Consider the following 21222-nt stretch of genomic DNA (forward strand, 5'->3'; position numbering starts at 1 on the left):
CCAACTAAGGCCGCCTAATCAATAATAAAATTGACTATAAAAGCAGCAAAATACCGATGCAAACGAAAGCAAATAGTATGCCTGTGTGTTGACTTTTCTATTTGTCCTTGATGACAAGGCATATTCGATGATAGCATATGGGTTTTAATTTGCCACGCCATGTTAATCACTACAGTCTTTAACTCACGTTTGTATTATGGTTGAGTTTGTTTTGAGTCAGTTTACTCACGTGGCTGGCATTATGAGTTCCTTCCGGATGTCAAAAAGGAATCTATTATGTTTTGGGATATTTCGAAAGCACCAGTTCATTGAAGCCCGTGTTGTTTTACCACTCTCAGCTGCACTTGCTCGGTGATTTGGAACTGGGAGAATGTTTTGGATGATAATGGGTTTCTTCTATCTCTTGCTCCCGGTTTTTCTCTGGGCATTGATGGGCTTCCTAACAACAATGCATACTGTTTCGGTTAGTTCTCTGATCATGCTCGCTGCTGGTAATCTTACCGTTCATTTTAATCACAGGTATGCACAGTAAACTTATTTTTGAAGAGAAATGATGAATGTCGAAAGGAAATATGAGGCAAGTGTTTTCTTCTTTGGTTTAGTTGCAGATAACTATTTGTTCTCCCCTTATCTTCCGGCGTTGTAAAGCTTAGTAACTTTTTTTATTGTTTTTAAACAATTTATCAAAAGGTTAAGGGTTTGTTCAGTTTCAAAGGTAGTTAGTGAAATCATGTTGAAGATTCTTGTTAACCCTTTATGGGTTTGTTACTATGATTATATCAAGTGTTTTTACAGGATTTTTCGGAAATTATTTTCGAGACTTATTAAACCAGTTTTAATGACTGTTCAGTTGGTTACCCTATACGAGGGTTTCTTTAGAAGATCTTATCATTCTCCCTCCAGTTGGATAAGAGTTATTGAGAAGTTGATATTTAATTAAAAAAAAAAAAAAACCCTACATGGGTTGTGGTCTGTTAAATGAAATCAAAATCAGTTTTTTTTGGCAGTGGTTAACTGTCTGATTCTGTTAATCCTTCGGGTACATTTACATGTATGTGTCTCTTTCAAAATATAGGGATATATATATGTAAATGTAGGAGAAGCAAGTGGACATTTGTTTTTGATGGAAAGAAAAGAAAAGTTGTATTATATATTTTGAGATCTCTGTTGTTGGCGGAGTCACTGGATATCATATTTTTGTGTTGTAATAAAGGTTCATGATACAACAGTTTCAGAATAGATTGAAAATATGTCATCATGAATCCACTCAGAAACTATTGAAAAGGGTAGGGGTTGAAGCTCCTTGCAGCAGGGCTGCTAAATTGGATGTATTGGTTGGTGGTTAAGATTAATAAAAGGATTAGAGTGTTTTTTCCCTATGATGAAATCTAGTTGGATTTCGAGGGTTTTCACTCAGCACAAAAACTGTGTCATTGTGTTGGTTTCTCAATTATGTTTAGTTCTCTGATACACTAATTTCATGTTCTCTTAAGCTCTTTTCACAGTCACATGTTGATGCAAGCTTTTCAAATGGACTCTTAGTTTTTAGTTTTTTTTTGTGGCCATCTTAGTATTTGTTCTTTTGAGTTTAATGATTTAGTGTACTCTGATTCACCCCCTCCCCCTCTCAGAGTACTCGTTACTTCCAACAATTGGTATCAAAGCATAGGGTCCTCATAGGTTTGTCCTAGGATTGATCCTGGTTATTTTGGAAGTTATCATGTCACAAGCTGAAGGTGCCTCGCTCACTAGAGCTCCTTTATTTGATGGCACAGATTACATTTTTTGGCAAGTTAGAATGGAAGCATTTATTCATTCTCTGGATGTCAGAATGTGGGAAGTTGTTTCTAACAAGTATGATGTACCATCTATTGTACCTACTAATGCAGATGAAAGGACGAAATATGAACTGGATAAGAGAGCTCGCTTTGCAATTCTTTGTGGGTTATCAAAAGAAGTATTTGTTAAAGTAATGTACTTCAAATCAGCCAATGAGGTATGGAAAAATCTTGAATCCATTTATCAAGGTAATGAAAAGGTTAAAGAATCAAAATTGATTACGTTAAAAACTCAGTTTGATGATTTGAAAATGAATAATGATGAGACAATGGCAAGTTATTTTCTTCGTATTGATGAAGTTGTAAATGCTCGAAAAGGTCTTGGTGAAGAAATTGATGAACATGATGTGGTTGCAAAAGTAATTAGAACATTATTACCAAAATTTGAAACTAAAATATCTGCTCTTGAAGAGAAGAAAAATTTCTCTAAAATGACTGTGCATCAGCTTCAAAGTACTCTTACTGCTTATGAGATGAGAATTGGTAATACCCCTTCTACCTCTAAGGAAACAGCTTTTAAAATTGAGAAACAGGAAGAGAGTGAGTCTGAATTATCTGATGTTTTTGAAACTTTATTGGTTAGGAAACTTGGGAAGAAGTTTCAAGGAAAGTTTAAATGTTTTGGCTGTGGTAAAACCGGTCACTTTGCAGCAAAATGTCCGTATTTAGATCTAAGTAAAGATGAAGATAAATCTGAAAAATCGTTTAAAAAACCTTGGAATCCTAATAAAAGGTTGAACAATTTTAAAAAGAAGAGTCTTATTTCAAAAGAAGAGACTAAAGATGAATCTGATGAGTTAAATGTTGATGGTTGTGAAACACTATTCATGACCAAAGTTGAATTTGAAAACCCAGTTGCAGTAAAATCTGAATCAGATTCTGAAGTTGAAATAGAAGATGTAAATCTCGAAGAAGAACTTCTTTGTGCTCTTCAAGAAGTAAAAAGATTTAAGAAACTTGTAATTTCTTATGAAGATTCCAATCAGATCTTACAACTTGATATAGTAAATGCAAACAAGGTTATTGAAACTCAAAGAAGTCTTATTGAAAGAAAAGAACAAGAAATTAGTACTCTACAAAAACAAGTATACACTCTTGAAAAACAACAACATTCTACTGAAAAAGGAGAAACGTCACATCAGAATTCTGTAATAGCAAACAAAAATCAGTTTCCAAATAACAGATTTTTCCATGGCTATTGTCGTTTTTGTAATCTGTTTGGGCATAAAGTAAATACTTGCAGTTTTGCTAGAGCTTCTATTTTTGGTCATAAACAGTCTTTTGGTTTTGTCAGAGACATAAGATGTTTTACATGTTATCAATATGGTCACACTTCTAAGTATTGTAAAAAGTTACAAAAACCTGCAAAAATGTGGAGACCAAAACTTGAACAATCTATGCTTGTTCAAACAGCTCTAATATCTACCAATTCTTCTATTTGGGTTTTGGATAGTGGATGTTCTCATCATATGACAGGAGACAAAAACAAGTTTTCAGCTTAGAAAATCATCCAGGAGGTTTTGTTATATTTGGTGATAATACAGGTCTATACATTACTGGAATGGGAACAGTCATGATAAACAAAGACACTCCTATAAATGATGTCTATTATGTTGAAGGATTAAAGTATAACTTGCTAAGCATTAGTCAGATTTGTGATAGTGGACGTCAAGTTGTGTTTAATTCTTACGGATGTGTGATTAAAGAAAAGTCAGGGAAAATAATTGCAAATGGTTTCAGAACACATGGTAATTTGTATCATTTGTCAGACTCCAAATATCAAGAACAAAGTGCAGGCATGTGTCTTATGAGTTATATAGATGAAAATTGGTTATGGCATAGGAGATTTGGTCATGTTAATTTCGATAATATGGTCAGAATCAGCAAAAATAAAAATGTTCGAGGTCTACCTTTGATCAGTAGGCCTACAAACTCTGTTTGCAGTGAATGTGTAAAAGGCAAACAAACTAAGTCATCTTTCAAATCTAAGGAGTTTCTATCCTCAAGGCCACTAGAATTAGTTCACACAGATTTGTGTGGTCCTACGAAAACACAGTCACTGAATGGTGAAAAATATTTTATGTTGTTCGTAGATGACTACACCAGAATGGTATGGGTAACTTTTCTCAAGCATAAGTCAGAGGCTTTTGTTAGGTTTAAAATATTTAGAAAAATGATTGAAAAAGAGTCTGATTTGAAACTAAAATGCCTAAGATCAAATAAGGGAGGTGAGTTCACTTCTCAAGATTTTGTTGAGTATTGCGAAAATCATGGGATTAAAAGACAGTACTCTGCTGCTCGGACTCCCCAACAAAATGGGGTAGTTGAAAGAAAAAACAGAACTGTAAAAGAAATGACAAGAACTATGCTTAATGAATCTAATCTGTCTGATAAATATTGGAAAGAAGTTGTTCATACAGCTGTATATATTTTAAATAGAGTACAAATCAGAATAAGAACAACTTGCACTCCTTATGAGCTATGGTATGGAAAAATAGCATCTGTCAAGCATTTTAGAATCTTTGGTTGTCAGTGTTTTATCAAGAATGATTTTGAAAATCTTGATAGCTTTCATGCGAAATCTGATGAAGGAATTTTTTTAGGTTATTCTTCAAACAGCAAAGCATACAAGTGTTTTAATAAACGCTTGAATAAAATTGTTGAATCTGTTAATGTATTTTTCAATGAAAATCAGAATGTGATGAAAAATCAGATTCAAGATGATGATGAGGAATCTAATTTAGAAGTTGGCAATGCCTCAACATCAAAGGAACCAGTCATGACCAAAGAAGATGAAACTAGCTCAAGTAACCAAGAGGAAGTTCCTAACTTTAAGGAAGATATACCTCAGAAAACACCTTCCAAGATAATTGCTAAACGACATCCTGAAACACTTGTGATTGGTGATAAAGATGCTGGTATAATAACTCGTAGAAAGGCAAAACAAATAGAACAAGCTCAGATGGCTGAGCACTTTTGTCTTTTAACAGATTTTGAACCACAAAATGTTTCTGAAGCCCTAAATGATCAATCCTGGTTAAATGCAATGAAAGATGAAATTAATCAAATTGAGAAAAATAAAACATGGGAACTTGTTCCTCGTCCAGATGACAAAAATGTAATTGGAGGAAAATGGATTTTCAGAAATAAGTTAGATGAATCGGGAAAAGTTATTAGAAACAAAGCTAGATTTGTGTGCAAAGGGTATGCTCAACAAGAAGGGATAGATTTTGGGGAAACATTTGCTCCTGTAGCTTGTTTAGAATCCATTAGAATGTTTCTTGCTTATGCCTCATTTAAGGAATTTATAGTGTACCAAATGGATGTTAAAACTAGATTTCTGAATGGATATCTAGAAGAAGAGGTTTATATGGAGCAACCAGAAGGTTTTGAATCTTCTGATTATACAGATCATGTTTATAGATTAAAGAAAGCACTTTATGGTCTGAAACAAGCACCACGTGCTTGGTACTCTAGACTTGATTCACATTTGATTTCTAAAGGTTTTACTAAAGGCAATGTTGACAGTACATTATATACTAAAGTCGTTAGCAATGATCTTCTAGCTATTGAAATCTACGTAGATGATATCATATTTGGATCTACAAATGATGAATTATCACAGAGTTTTTCAACTATTATGGAATCTGAATTTGAAATGTCAATGTTGGGACCTTTATCTTTTTTCTTGGGTATCCAAGTATCACAACTAGAACATGGACTTTTTATTTCACAAACTAAATATGCAAAAGAGATGTTAAAAAGATTTTAGATGGACCAGTGTACTCATGTTGGTACACCTATGGAAACTGGGTGTAAGTTGGTTAAGGTTGATGATTCTCGACTTGTTGATCAAAGTAAATATCGGTCTATGGTAGGAAGCTTTCTCTATCTCACTGCTTCTAGACCTGACTTAATGCAAGCGGTTTGTTTGGTCTCACACTATCAGTCTGCTCCTAGACAATCTCATTTAAATGCATTAACAAGAATTTTTAAATACATCCAAGGTACTCTAGATTTTGGTTTATGGTATCCAAAACATGGTGATTTTACATTGATAGGGTATACTGATGCTAACTGGGGAGGCTGTATTGATGATCGACGTAGTACTAGTGGTGCAGCTTTCTTCCTTGGTGACTGGTTGGTTTCTTGGCACACCAAGAAGCAAGACTGTGTCACTTTGTCCACAGCTGAATCTGAGTATATTGCTGCCACAGCTTGCTGTACTCAAATGCTTTGGATGTCTTATCAGTTGGCAGATCTGGGTGTTGTGATATCAAAACCTATGACTATATTCTGTGACAATACTAGTGCTATTCAAATTTCAAAAAATCCTATGATGCATTCCCGTACCAAACATGTTGCACTCAAATTACAGTTTTTATGTGATCAAGTGACTGCAAATGAAATCATTCTTGTTCATGTGTCCTCCCAGGCACAAGTTGCAGACATTTTTACCAAAGCTTTACCAAAGGATACATTCATGCGGTTGCGTGATCGATTGGGAGTTTACTCTCAATCCTTTATTTCAACTTGATTTCTTCATTATGGGGGAGCTTCTCACCATGCTCCCACCCAGGCCCTCTTTGTCCTTGCTGACAAAAAGGGGGAGAATGCCTTGGTTCTATTGTGTTTTGGTTCATGATTTGGTTCATGATGGTTCTATCATTGCTACATGAGATGGTTTTCATGATTTGGTTCATGATGGTTCTATTGCTACATGATGGTTCTATTGCTTATTTCATGATTTGGTTCATGATGGTTCTATTGCTACATGATGGTTCTACTGCTTATTTCCATTGTTTCAGATTTACACAGTTACAATTATACATAGGTGTTTTGGTTCAGTAATTCTTTTCATGCATCATGCTGATCTGTTTCAGATTTCAGATTTACACAGTTACAATGATATCTTGGTTCCCTGATTCTGATTCCGGACAATGATATTTTGGTTATCAGTTTGATTTTCAGTTCTTTTGGCAATATAGTTTGCACTTGTACGTTAATCTATTTCAGCATGTCAGAAGTGCTTCTGGTTCACTTAATAATTTGATGAGTACTTGATTCTCAAGGCTGGATTACACGATATGGTTGATATACTTCTATCCCTCTGTTCAATGATGGTTATGTTTTTGCCATCAAGGACAAAGGGGGAATTTGTTGACTTTTCTATTTGTCCTTGATGACAAGGCATATTCGATGATAGCATATGGGTTTTTATTTGCCACATCATGTTAATCACTACAGTCTTTAACTCATGTTTGTATTATGGTTGAGTTTGTTTTGAGTCAGTTTATTCACGTGGCTGGCATTATGAGTTCCTTCCGGATGTCAAAAAGGAATCTATTATGTTTTGGGATATTTCGAAAGCACCAGTTCGTTGAAGCCCATGTTGTTTTACCACTCTCAGCTGCACTTGCTCAGTGATTTGGAACTGGGAGAATGTTTTTGATGATAATGGGTTTCTTCTATCTCTTGCTCCCGGTTTTTCTCTGGGCATTGATGGGCTTCCTAACAACAATGCATACTGTTCCGGTTAGTTCTCTGATCATGCTCGCTGCTGGTAATCTTACCATTCATTTTAATCATAGGTATGCACAGTAAACTTATTTTTGAAGAGAAATGATGAATGTCGAAAGGAAATATGAGGCAAGTGTTTTCTTCTTTGGTTTAGTTGCAGATAACTATTTGTTCTCCCCTTATCTTCCGGTGTTGTAAAGCTTAGTAACTTTTTTTATTGTTTTTAAACAATTTATCAAAAGGTTAAGGGTTTGTTCAGTTTCAAAGGTAGTTAGTGAAATCATGTTGAAGATTCTTGTTAACCCTTTATGGGTTTGTTACTATGATTATATCAAGTGTTTTTACAGGATTTTTCGGAAATTATTTTCAAGACTTATTAAACCAGTTTTAACGACTATTCAGTTGGTTACCCTATACGAGGGTTTCTTTAGAAGATCTTATCATTATCCTTCCAGTTGGATAAGAGTTATTGAGAAGTTGATATTTAATTTAAAAAAGGAAAAAAACCCTACATGGGTTGTGGTTTGTTAAATGAAATCAAAATCAGTTTTTTTTGGCAGTGGTTAACTGTCTGATTCTGTTAATGCTTCGGGTACATTTACATGTATGTGTCTCTTTCAAAATATAGGGATATATATATATGTAAATGTAGGAGAAGCAAGTGGACATTTGTTTTTGATGGAAAGAAAAGAAAAGTTGTATTATATATTTTGAGATCTCTGTTGTTGGCGGAGTCACTGGATATCATATTTTTGTGTTGTAATAAAGGTTCATGATACAACAGTTTATGTTTAAGTCTTGAATTATATAATTTATCTTCATTGTTATCTCAATTTATATGTTACAAGAGTTATGGTGAGTTTGTATATTGTGTTGGTTTGATATCTACTATCTATGTGGTTGTGTGAGTTGGATCCAACCATTAGATAAAGTGGGGCGAATCAAATTTGGGTAATCTATTCCTATAAATATTTTTAAATTATGATACATATTTAGTTAGTTAGGATTGTATATGATAATTTAAGAATTGGTATATTCTAATTAGAGTAAATTGGGAGAGGAATGAACCATTACATATCTACTAAAGGGAGGTAACCCAAGGTATTACAAGGAGTGAGAGCCTCAAACTAGAGGATAAGCTGCTTAAGAATAATAAGACCCTAATGAAAACTACAAATCAAACACCAAAAAACTAGATGATGAGACTAGACCATACTAGATGAAAAAAAAAAATACAATAGACACACACCCACTAAATAAATGAATCAATGGCCTACCTAGTGTGGGGCTTCTCAATTTTCTATTCTTTTCTCATTGCTTTTAGTTTTTTAGAGAATGAGAGCCTCTTGTTTTATCCCTTAGTTGATGAACTAGTAGGGGACTTTAGGCTAGCTTTCATCTTAGACACTGATGACTCCATTCTAGTAGCAGAGGAAGAATCCATGTGGAATTTTTTTTTATCCTACCTACTGACAATTTCTTCCTAAATGGCCTATAGATTCCTACAGTTCTTCTTTGATATTTCATTTTTTGTTCTATCATTTCCTCCATTTTCTTTTTACTGATGCCTAGTTGTCCTATAAAGCTTGAATTACCTTCATCATCTTCTTTCTATCCTCCTTTTTTTCAATCTTATCACAAAGACCCTTCTGCACTAAATCATTTTCCACCACCCAAACCATTTGATCCTTATCATTTGATGCCCAACTAGAAGCTCTAGAATCTGTCATATGAGGGATAGCCTAGGTTGGGCTCCCTTTTAGTTTAGGAATGGAGATGAAATCATTACCAAACAAAATATTTGACAACTCAACACATAGAGTGGGAGCAAAGGGATTTTTTAACCAACCCACAAGAGGGGGTAAAATTTAGGTGGAAATTATACTGACTTAGAATAAGCCCTTGATGTAAGGGAAGGACATTTTTCATTTTATTAACAACCACAGATTGGGAGATAGAAAAGAAAAGACAATAAGGGAAATTCATCTTGACACCATACCTCGGATGGTTGAGCATGGGGAATAACTAAAACTAGAACCATTTGAATCTCCTATCCAATGTGATGAATTTTATAAGGAGTAGCATGAGATCTTTTCAAAACCCATGTAAATCATCTCTTTTGAACCCACTTTGCAAGTGAATAAATTTCTCGTTCAACTTCAAGAACCTCATATAATCTATCTTGTAGTTACCCTTAGGTTTTTTTGGGAAAGTTGTGGCTTCCACCACAAGATTAGTAGCAACCACAATAGTTTCCATACACATAATAATTTTAGGTGTAAGTATTGATATGTTACATTTATATGGGATGATTTAATATTATACTATGTTAATTGTCATTATTTGGCTTATAGACTATGGTTTATCTCCTTGGGTTATATATTTTATTTGTACTTTATTCTTTGTAGCCATATGCTTATTTGTAAGATATTTAAGAGGTTATCAAAATCTAATGAATAATTTATTATCATGGTCTAAAGAGATTATAGTAATGATATAGATTTCATCATTTTGTGATGTGATATCATTTTCGTTGATTCTTGGTGTGATATAAACAATCTTGTATCATCATTCTTCTATATGGTAGAAAACATTGAAATCATGATTTTGTAGAAAGTTTCATGAGATTGCTACAAATATATTCTTTAATGATGTTTGAGAGATGTGTTGTCATTGATGTCAATATATTTCTCTATTTGTGAGAGTGTTGCAATGAGTTCAGTATCTTGGTTTGTTCTTCATGTTAATGATCAGAGTTTGAGGATTAAAAGGTTTGTAGAGCATTGTGTATAGATTATTTAGTATTATTTTCAAAGGTCCGCATGAAGATTTGAGTGAGTTATGGTTATCTATGTTGTGGCTAGTTTTCCCATTGTTCAGTGATGCTAGAGTGTTGAGTATTTTTTATCCATATTTCTCTGCATTATAATATCTTGTTTTGCAGATTTAGAGGAATGTTTGGGACATTGATGTGTATCTTCAAGTCAAGTGGTTTGTGGTTTGGAGCTCTACAAGTTATTTTTCTACTCTGACCGTTGTTGCAGTTAGTGTTTTTGAAGTTCAGTATGATGATGATATGATTCTAGTAATTTGAGTTGTTGTGGATGTTGTGGTGGTGATTCATGATGGTTGTGGATGTTTATAGATCATGTGCCTTTTGTGCTAGTGGTCTACATTGATCTTTGTGTGAGTTATTAGTGATTTTATTTGTGTGTTGGTGTTCTACATTGTTTTGGCCAACCAGATGCTTGTAGCATGTTGTGGATTTTTTTATGCATAATTCTTTGAGGTGTTTCATATTCAAGGTGTGTCATATGGTTTTGTTCTATGTCTTGGATGAAATTGGTTGGTCTGCATTTGATTTTGTAGTGTGTGTGGTGATATTTTTGTAATTAGGTAAACTGTGTTGAACAGACCTCATCAAGGTTGATGCCATGTATAAATAAATGTAATATCCTTGTAATTGAGTGTGTCATGAATTGTATGGATGAGAATCAAAATGCATGTGTGCTGAATGTATACATCTTTTGGAGGTAGAGAAGAAGTGTGAGAAGAAGATAGTTGTTATGTGCTTAACCGGAACTGTAGCCAGGCATTAGGAGATGCTATTTCTTTAGTTCATGATCTTCCAGATATAATCCAAATCTATTTTTAAGACAGTGACTCTTCCCCAGGGTTGTAGCCATTGTTGTTTTTTAGCTGTGAGCTCTAGGTAGTCTGTCTAAATGCATGTGCATTCCCCATTATAATATTTCATATACTTCTAATAGAGTATCATCATATTGTGGGTAGGTTCCCACTATTGTTTTTCCCTTGATTAGTTTTCCCACATCAAAAATCTTTGTGTTATGTGTGTTCTTGATGTGTTGTTGATTTATGCTTTCATTCTTTATAATCAGATCTGAGAATAAGTTTACTTTGTGTAAGTTTTAGAGATAGTTGATTCACCCACCCCCCCTCTTAGTTGTCTATTGGTTATCAAGCCATTTTATCAATTAGTCTCAGAGAAGGTTCCTCTGAAGAAGCTTAACCACTTGATGTGATCCAGGATGGAAAATTACAAGAAGGATAGTCCGATATTTGATGGAAGTAACTACTCTCTTTGGAAGAAATACATGGAGTGTCATTTGAGATGCATTGGCAAAACTTACTGAACTGTCACAAACAACAAGTATAATGTTCCTACTAATGGACCTACAACTCCAAAATTATTAAAGGGAGTTGAATGTAATATTAGAGCTAAGGAAGCATTGTTAATTGCCTTGACTGATTCTAAGATGACAAATGTTATGGAGCCGTTGACTGTACATGAGATCTGGAAGAAGTTGGAAACCCTATATGAAGGTGATAGCTATGTGAAGACTGCTAAATTGCAAAGCTTGAAAGGAAAGTATGAGATGTTGAAGATGGGAAAAGATGAGAACATTACTTCTCTTATGTAGAAGGTGAATTAACTAGTGTGCATTATCAAATGGGCCAATGGAAAGTTGGAAGAATCAGAGATTGTTGCTAAAGTGCTTAGATCCTCGCCTGCATCCTACAAACATAAATTTTCTGCTATTGAGGAGATCTGAACCGTGACTAATGTAACCAAAGACATGTTGATTGGTAAGCTATCAACCTTTGAACTAAGTGAGTTTGGTGATTCCCTTCCTAAGACAAAATCTGCATTCAAAGCCACTATTGTTGGAAAGGATAAGAAAAGATATGACCTCGGTGAAATTTCTTCAAGGAGGATATCAAGATATAATAAAGAGATGAAGGAAATGGGAGAGGAAGAGAAAGAGCTTGAGGAGCTTGAAGCATTGATTGCCAAAAGACTACCTAAAGGAGGTGGTAAGTATGAAGGAGAGTTGCCTCTTAAATGTTTTTCATGTAATAAGATAGGACATTTTGCCTCTATGTGTTCGGAAAGAGTTCCTAGAAAGACTTTCAAACCTAAATTTCAAAAAAGGTTCTATTATGTTACTAATGAAGGTGTGTCAAATGATGAATCAGATAAAGGAAATACAACTAATAATGAATGGGTGTTTATTTCTATCAAGGAAGATGATCCAATACCTATTGATTATACTAGCTGGATGAATGTGGAAAGAGCTTTGGCTACACAAGTTGGGCATAAAGATGAATGGGTGATAGACAACAGATGCTCTCATCATATGATAGGTGATTAATGTAAGTTTGTGAGGTTGGAAAAGTATGAAGGTGTATTGGTAAAGTTTGGAGATGATAAACCTAGTATAATTTGTGGGATAGGTTGTATTAGTCTTGATGCTAAGCACAATACTGATGATGTTTTGTATGTAGAAGGCCTAAAGCATAATATTATGAGTGTTGGATAGATGGTTGACAAGGGTTATGATCTTTAGTTCAAGAATGGCAAGTGTAGAATATTGGGTAGCTCCAGAATAGAGATTCTATTAGGTACAAAGATTAAAGGTTCTTTCACTTGAATAGTGTCACTAAAGGATGTTTAATTGCTCATGTTGATGAAAGTTTGTTGTGGCATAGAAGGATGTCTCATGTGAATTTTGATAGCATTGTAAAGATTATTTCTATTAAGGTTGTGAGAGATATTCCTAAGTTGATGAAACCTACTAACCCTATATGCAAGGAATGTCTGTTAGGAAAACAAACCAAAATATATTTCAAGAGTAAGAAGCATTTTTCAAATGGATTATTACATCTTGTGCATACTGATTTGTGTTGGCCTTCTAGAGTTAGATGCTTACAAGGAGACAAATATTTCATGTTGTTGATTCAATAGTATTCAAGGATGATGTGGGTTGCTTGCTTGAGGGAGAAGTTTGAAGCTTTAGAGAAGTTAAATATTTTCAAATCTATGGTTGACACTAAGAAAGGATTGAAGCTGAAGCGCCTGAGATCTGACAGAGGTGGTAAATTCATTTCCGATGAGTTTAATACATTTTGTGAAGAGAATGGGATAAGAAGACAATTGTCTACTCCAATAAACCCTCAACAAAATGGAGTAGTGGAAAGAAAGAACATAATCATTCAAGAAGCTTCTAGGAACATGATGATTGAAGGTAATGTTTCACATATTTATTGGAGAGAAGTTGTGTGTGTTGTTGTTTACACTCTTAACTAGGTGCATATTAAAGGTGATACCTGTAAGACCCCTTATTAATTATGGTTTGGTCATGTCCCTACTATTAAATATTTCAGAATTTTTAGAAGAATGTTATATGAGAAGAGATGAATATTTAGGAAAGTTTGATGCTAGATGTGATGAAGGAATATTTCTTGGTTATTCTAATAAAAGAAAGGCCTACCAGTGTTATAATAAGAGACTGAAAAAGATAATTGAGACTAATAATGTCAAAGTTGATGAAAGTAATGAGCGTCAATATAGATCTTTCAGATATGATTCAAATGATCAAAATGATAGTGCAAGAAAAGTAAAACAACCTCAAGCCCACAATCATGTTTAGATTGCTCCAATGAATCTAGAGAATCGAGAAGAAAAAACAAGTGTAAGTACAGAAGAAAGAAATCAAGACTCTAAAATTAAAGAAAATCCTAAGACTCTTAGGTATGTAAGATTGAATCATTCAAAAAATCAGATCATAGGAGATAGAAATAAAGGTGTTCAAACTAGAAGAAGAATTGTTGCAGACCAAATTGAGTATTGTTTGATTTCTAAGATTGAACCTAAGGATGTAAATGAAGCATGTAAAGATGAACATTAGGTAAAAGAAATGGAAGAAGGATTGAAACAGATTGAAAAGAATAATACCTGGATGCTTGTTCCTAGACCTATAAAAAAAATGTAATTGGAACCAAGTGGGTCTTCCTAAACAAATTGAATGAGCAAGGTGAAGTTGTTAGGAATAAAGAAAGACTTCTTTGTAATGGATATTGTCAAATGGAAGGAATTGATTTTGAGGAGACTTTTCCTCAGGTGGCAAGAATTTAAGCTATTAGGTTATTTCTTTATTATGGTACTTATAAAGATTTCAAAGTTTATCATATGGATGTCAAGTCATCATTTCTAAATGGAAAATTGGAGGATGAGGTGTATATAGAGAAACCAGATGGATTTCAGTTGATTGAGCAGAGCAATATGGTGTTCCTAGAGGTTGGTATGCCAGATTGAATAAGCATCTACTGAAGCTTGGATTTAACAAAGGTACATCTAACAATAATTTGTAATTCAAGATTGATCATGATAAAATTTTGATTGTTAAATTTTTTATTGATGAAATTATTTTTGGATGAAATGATAGTTTGTGCAAAGAGTTTGCTAATGAAATGGAGAATGAATTTGACATGTCTATGATTGGAGAGATGAAATTATTTTTGGGATTGCAAATCACTCAATTGGAGAAAGGAATTTTATATCTAGTAAAAATTAAAAATAATGGATTCTTAGAAAAGGGCACCTAATTTTGGATTCTTTCAAAAAGGATACCCTTTTTTTAAGAAAAGAGAATCTATTTTGAAAACTTTCAAAATGGGTACCCATTTCTATTTTAATCATTATTTTAAAACTAAATAATTTTAGGTAAGGGGTACCCATGTTTTTGTTGGTGTTAATAACTATTCCTCATGGATATTATTACACTTTACTTAAGTTAATGAGTTGACAAATCTTCTTAAGAAAAACAACATCAACTTGCCATCCACCTACACAAAGAAGGATTCATCTCCTTCCTCTTCCTCACAGTCTAAGGGAAAAAGGCAAGCATTTGTGGCTACAATAGGTTCTTCACAATAGTGGATACTTGACTCGGGTGCCTCATATCACATGGGTTCTACAAAGGAGCAATTTTCTTCATTGGAGCCATCTAAGGTACCTCTCATTTACATAGGTGATGATACACAAGTAGAGGTTGAAGGGAAAGGTTCAGTTGACATGGATGATGGAATATTTGAGAATGTTCTTTATGTTCCTAACTTGTCTACCAACCTTCTCTCTATCTACCAAATCACTCACTATGGGAATGGGAAAAAGGTTGAGTTTACACCTCATTCAGTTGTGGTAAAGGAACTTGATGATGATGCCTTGGTTGCAGTGGGACAAGTCAATGACAACTCAAGTCTTTATTCATTCTCCCACTTTGTGTCAAGTTCTCCTTCTAGAGCCTTGCTTATTCAAATTTAGAAAGTAAGCTATGGCATGAGCGGTTTGGTTACCTCAACTACCACTATCTTCAGCAACTCAACACTAAAGACATGGTCACAGGTCTACCACGAATCAGTTTTTCAGAGGGTGTATGTTCAGGTTGTTCCATAGGCAAGCATCTTGAGGAGAAGTTTGATAAGGGGAAAGCTTGGAGAGCTTTGGAAGTTCTTCAACTTGTTCACAATGATGTAGCAAGTCCATTTCTAGCACCTTCATTTAGCAAGGCCCACTATGTACTCACCTTCATTGATGACTACTCCTGCTTCACTCGGGTCTACTTTCTCATTCATAAGAGTGAAGTATTTGATAGATTTCAAAAATTCAAGACTCGTGTGGAGAAGCAATCCAGGAAAGTGTCAAGATTCTTCATACAGATAATGGAAGGGAATATGTGAACAAGAGACTCGAGGATTTTTGTATATTTGAGGGGATTGATCTTCATCATTCTGTAGCATACACTCCATAGTAGAATGGAGTTGAAGAACACAAGAATAGAACTCTCAAAGAAATGGCTAGCTGTATGATACATACACGTCTCTTGATCCTGCCTTTTGGGCAGAGGCTATTAGTTGTGCCACACACATCCAGAATCGGGTTCCTCACAAACCTTTGCAAGGCGTTACTCCTTTTGAGGCTTGGGATAGTAGGAAACTAATTGTCACACATTTCAGAGTCTTTGGGTGTCCAGCATGGTCTTGCATACCTCCACAGAAACACAAGGCATTGGAACCTCAGAGTTGTCCTTGCATATTTGTTAGATATCCTGAGGGTGTTAAGGCATATAGATTGATGGATTCTGAGACACATGAGGTTTTTATTGAGAGGAGTGTTCACTTTGAGGAAAGCTCTCCTAGCTTAGCCTCTCTACCTCCTCCACCTTCCTCCATTGTGGATAGTGATACTAGTGATTCAGATGATGAGACTCCTTCAACTCTGACTCGAAGGGTTACACCTCCACAGGGTCCACTTGCAGTTGAGGAGCCTCATTCTCCACCTCCACTTAGACCTCATTGGGCTTGACAGACACTTGAGTCTGCGGGTTCTCTTGTTGGGGATCCTTCGGATACACAGAGGACTCGATTACAACATCAGGATCTTCCACATGCATTCATTTCTACCACTTCCGATCCATAGACACTTTGGGAAGCATCAGGGGTTCCTGAGTGGGACCAAGCTATGGAGGAAGAGTATAGTTCCTTGATGAGGAACAACACATGTGATTTAGTCCATCTTCCTAAGGGGAGAAAGATGGTTCGATGTAAGTGGATCTATCAAAACATGTTTGCAGTGGAAGGTAGTGTGGATAAGTATAAGGCTCGGCTTGTTACGAAAGGTTTCTCTTAGGTTCCAAGTGTTGACTATACTGAGACCTTTGTTCCCGTAGCCAAGATGAACTCCATTCGCTTGACACTTGCTATTGTTGCAACTCATGGTTGGGTTGTACATTAGATGGATGTGAAGAGTGCTTTTCTTAATGGATCTTGATGAGGAGATTTATATGGAGCAGCCATAGGGTTTCACCCAGGATACTTCCTTAGTTTGAAGACTAAGGAAATCTCTCTATGGCCTTAAGCAGGCCCCCAGGGCTTGGTATGCCAAGATGCATTCCTTTCTTCTCTCAGCAGGGTTCACTATGTGTCATTCTGATTCGAATGTCTACATTCTGCGATAGGATGACTCTCACTTGATACTTGTGCTTTATGTTGATGATTTGATCATTACAGGGAGCAACGCATCCATCATTAGTAGGGTCAAATCTGCTTTCCATGATAGATTTGCTATGATTGACTTGGGTCTTTTGCACTACTTTCTCGGGATAGAGATTTCATAGTCACCTTCCGACAATACACTATCCCAGCCCAAGTATGCTCTTGATCTACTTGCATGCTTTCATATGTCTGATTGTAAGCCTGCACGGACTCCCTTTCTTCCAGGAGTCGAGCTTCAGGCTCAGTGTTCTTCTCCACCAGTGGATGCCAAATTGTATCATCAGCTTGTGGGTAGTCTCATCTACTTGACTCATACATGCCTTGATATTTCATTGGCAGTTGCCATGGTTTCCCACTTCATGCAAGAACCACATAAGCTTCATTGGAAAGTCGCCAAACACATCGTTCATTACATCCAGGGTACACATCACTATGGGATTCACTATGCAGTAGGCATAGGACCTTGCTTGGCTGGTTACATAGACTTTGATTGGGCTGGCAATCTTGATGATCGTAAGTCTACTTCAAGTTACAGTTTTCACCTTGGTTTAGGCCCCATTTGTTGGCAGAGCAAGAAGCAACATGTTATTGCTCTCTCTTCGACTGAGGATGAGTATCAAGGAGCTGTTGACGTAGTGACTGAAACCATTTGGCTTCAGCAGACTCTCACAGAGTTTGGGTTCACCACTCCACAACTTACAGTTCTACATTGCGACAATCAGAGTGCTATTGCAATCTCAAAGAACCTGGTCCAGCATTAGTGGACCAAACACATCGAAATCCATATGCACTACATCCGAGAACTGATTCAGGAGCAGGTCATTGATTTGCAGTATTGTCCTACAGTGGAGCAGGTTGCAGACATATTCACCAAACCTTTCACCGAGAGTAAGTTCCAGCAATTGTGAGCTCTATTGGGGGTGCAGGATGTGCCATTAGGGGGGTCAGCTGACTTCTCCTTCCTCTCTTATGGGGGGAATTTTTCCTCTTTCAGGTTTTGTCCTTCTTCTTTGAGAGTCTTTTGTGCATTCATCTCTCTTTTGGGGGGGAGTATTTTCCCACTGGGTTTTCTCCCTTTCTCCATTTGTGAGAGATTGTATTGCATATTTTTGCTTGCATGTGCATATTGTACATGGGTACCTATCATGGCCTAGTTGCCAGGACCCATCTTGCATTGTTGACTTGAGTCTTCATTGCCCTAAGTTGCACTTAAGGGGGGCTGTTGGTGTATTTTTAAATATTCATCATGGATATTATTACACTTTGCTTAAGTTAACTTAGGATAATGCATCTCTTCATAATTTGGATTTGAGACACTTGGGGAAGTATGCACATAGGGATATAGCTTGTAGGAGAAATTCCACCTTTTGTGGTCTTATTTTGCTGTTACACTCCACATTCGGTGGATCATCCACCTCTTGTGGAATATTATATTATTTCTCCTACCTACCCCTCGTATTTCTTACCTACCCTTGTTTCTCATTGAGTCACATGTCATGATTGTGTGCTCGTACATCCATATGGCCTTGCCTATATAAGCAGGCCTATATTAATTGCATTGGTTAATCCAATTGATCATTTGCATATTGATAAGAATACAGTTTGTTCTTGTCATTCTTTTGTCTCTCTTTTATACTTTTCATTGTGCCCTTGATCTTGGAAAAATCTCACAGTTTTAATAAATGGGTTTCCATTTTGATCTAGGTACTGGAGCTCAATGGCTAAGGAACATACTTAGCCATTTTTAAATTTTTTTACTAAGATAATTAGCTAAGAGCACAATGGTCCATTTAGGATCTATCATATTAGATATAACTTATGGTTTAAAAGGGTGGCATGAGCTTTTAGTAGATTCCACCTGGTGAAAATGCCCCTTGAGACATATTCATAATGGTTAATATAAAATTTGAGCAGATTCCAATTCTTGTAAGCCACCTCAACAATAAACATGTTAGCCATTTGAACTTTTCGAATTAGAAGAATATCTATCTTATTATCTAGGATCTACAACATTTCAAAAGGTGTTGCTTATGTACATTATTTATAATGCTTATATTCCAAGATAGCGCTTTCATTCTTTAGATCATTTACACTTTGAACTTCGTTATCTAGTGTTGCTTACTTACACAATTCAATTTCTTTTGCCACTTCTATATAGAACATTTCTCATTTAGATGTTCATCATTTCCTTGAGTCACTACTCACATCTATTTTTTGTAGGCTACGTTGTTTTTCTTATTTCTTTCAATAGATATCAAAGACAAATCTTTCTTATCAAAAGGAAAAATACCTAAGGTAGTTTTTAGATAGAGCATGACTTGTATTATGTTTTGCAAGTCCATGTGAATTTAAAAATATCAAACTTGTGGGCCTGGAGACTTATCAAGATCTCTCTCTCTTCTTCCTTCTAATATTTTCACATACTACTATAGAGTATCATCTTGTTGTGGGTAGGTTCCCAACATGATTTTTCCCTTAACCGGGTTTTCTATGTCAAAATTTTGGTGTTGTGTGTTGTGCTATTAATTTTCTTATCTTTGATCTTGCTGTAGTTTATCAGATTTGGATTTAAGGTTAAGTTTCATAATTTGGTTAATATAAAATTTGAGCAGATTCCAATTCTTTTAAACCACTTCAACAATAAACATGTTGACCATTTGAACTTTTTGAATTAGAAGAATATCTATCTTATTATCTAGGATCTACAACATTTCAAAAGGTGTTACTTATGTACATTATTTATAATTCTTATATTCCAAGATAGCACTTTCATTCTTTAGATCATTTACACTTTGAACTTCGTTATTTAGTGTTGCTTACTTACACAGTTCAATTTATTTTGCCACTTCTATATAGAACATTTCTCATTTAGGTGTTCATCATTTCCTTTAGTCACTACTCACATCTATATTTTGTAAGCTATGTTGTTTTTCTTATTTCTTTCAATAGATATCAAAGACAAATCTTTCTTATCAAAAGGAAAAATACCTAAGGTAGTTTTTAGATAGAGCATGACTTGTATTATGTTTTGCAAGTCCATGTGAATTTAAAAATATCAAACTTGTGAGCCTGGAGACTTATGAAGATCTCTCTCTCTTCTTCCTTATAATATTTTCACATACTACTATAGAGTATCATCTTATTATGGGTAGGTTCCCACCATGATTTTTCCCTTAACCGGGTTTTCTATGTCAAAATTTTGGTGTTGTGTGTTGTGCTATCAATTTTCTTATCTTTGATGTTGTTGCAGTTTCTCAGATTTGGATTTAAGGTTAACTTTCATAATTTGGTGAAAATTGATTCACCCCAGCCCCCCTACTCTCAATGTTCCTTCATTGTTGTTGGCAACAAATGAAACATTCCTAGCTTGTAGAAATTTTTTTAAAGTTTAGAGTTTTTTTAATAAAATTATGCATGATTTTTTGTTATCTTCGATGTATAAATAAAGTTGGTCTTTATATGATAGGTGATTGACAAAAGGGTTGAATTTCTTTATCTAGTAATGGCCTCTATGCACATCAACATTTTTAGGTACGTTACAAACAATAATGTGAGCATTCTTTAAACTTAGAAATAAAATGTAGGTGACAAACATTTAGGTAAGAATGCTTCAAACTTGAAAATAAAAATGGTGCATATCCATAATTAATTTAAAATTCTATTCGAAATCTATAGCTAACATGATTATGTCTATAATTGCTGGAGTATCTTTATCCACACACAAAAATGACTAATTTATATAGTCCCCAAACATTATGTACAAAGGAAATCAACTAAAAGAAAAACTAATATAAGAAAATTAACATTAAAGTAAATACTAAGTATCATTTATTTAATTAAAACTTGAAATATTTGAAGATATTATTCTTGAATATTTGTGTTTATCATATGATTTTAGTTCACTTGGTTGGGTATAAATGGAAAGGGTGATGATATGTTCCTTGATTATATCATCCACCAAGATTGAAACCCCTAAAAGTGTGATATTAGAAATTAAGTGAAGATCACA

At 35.0% G+C, this 21222-nt stretch overlaps 1 protein-coding gene across 1 annotated transcript in view; it reads left to right on the plus strand.

The window, feature by feature from the left end:
- Positions 1-1798: 1798 nt before the first annotated feature.
- Positions 1799-21222, plus strand: part of LOC131858184 (uncharacterized) — a 51023-nt gene continuing 31599 nt past the window's right edge. Inside the window, exons 1-4 of the mRNA XM_059211302.1 lie at positions 1799-1996; positions 2075-3067; positions 3292-4756; positions 5900-6061. Of these exons, the coding sequence (XP_059067285.1) occupies positions 1799-1996; positions 2075-3067; positions 3292-4756; positions 5900-6061 (2818 nt within the window). The remainder of the gene's footprint in view (positions 1997-2074; positions 3068-3291; positions 4757-5899; positions 6062-21222) is intronic.

Source organism: Cryptomeria japonica, chromosome 1, assembly GCF_030272615.1.
Source record: "Cryptomeria japonica chromosome 1, Sugi_1.0, whole genome shotgun sequence".
Lineage (NCBI taxonomy): Eukaryota > Viridiplantae > Streptophyta > Pinopsida > Cupressales > Cupressaceae > Cryptomeria > Cryptomeria japonica.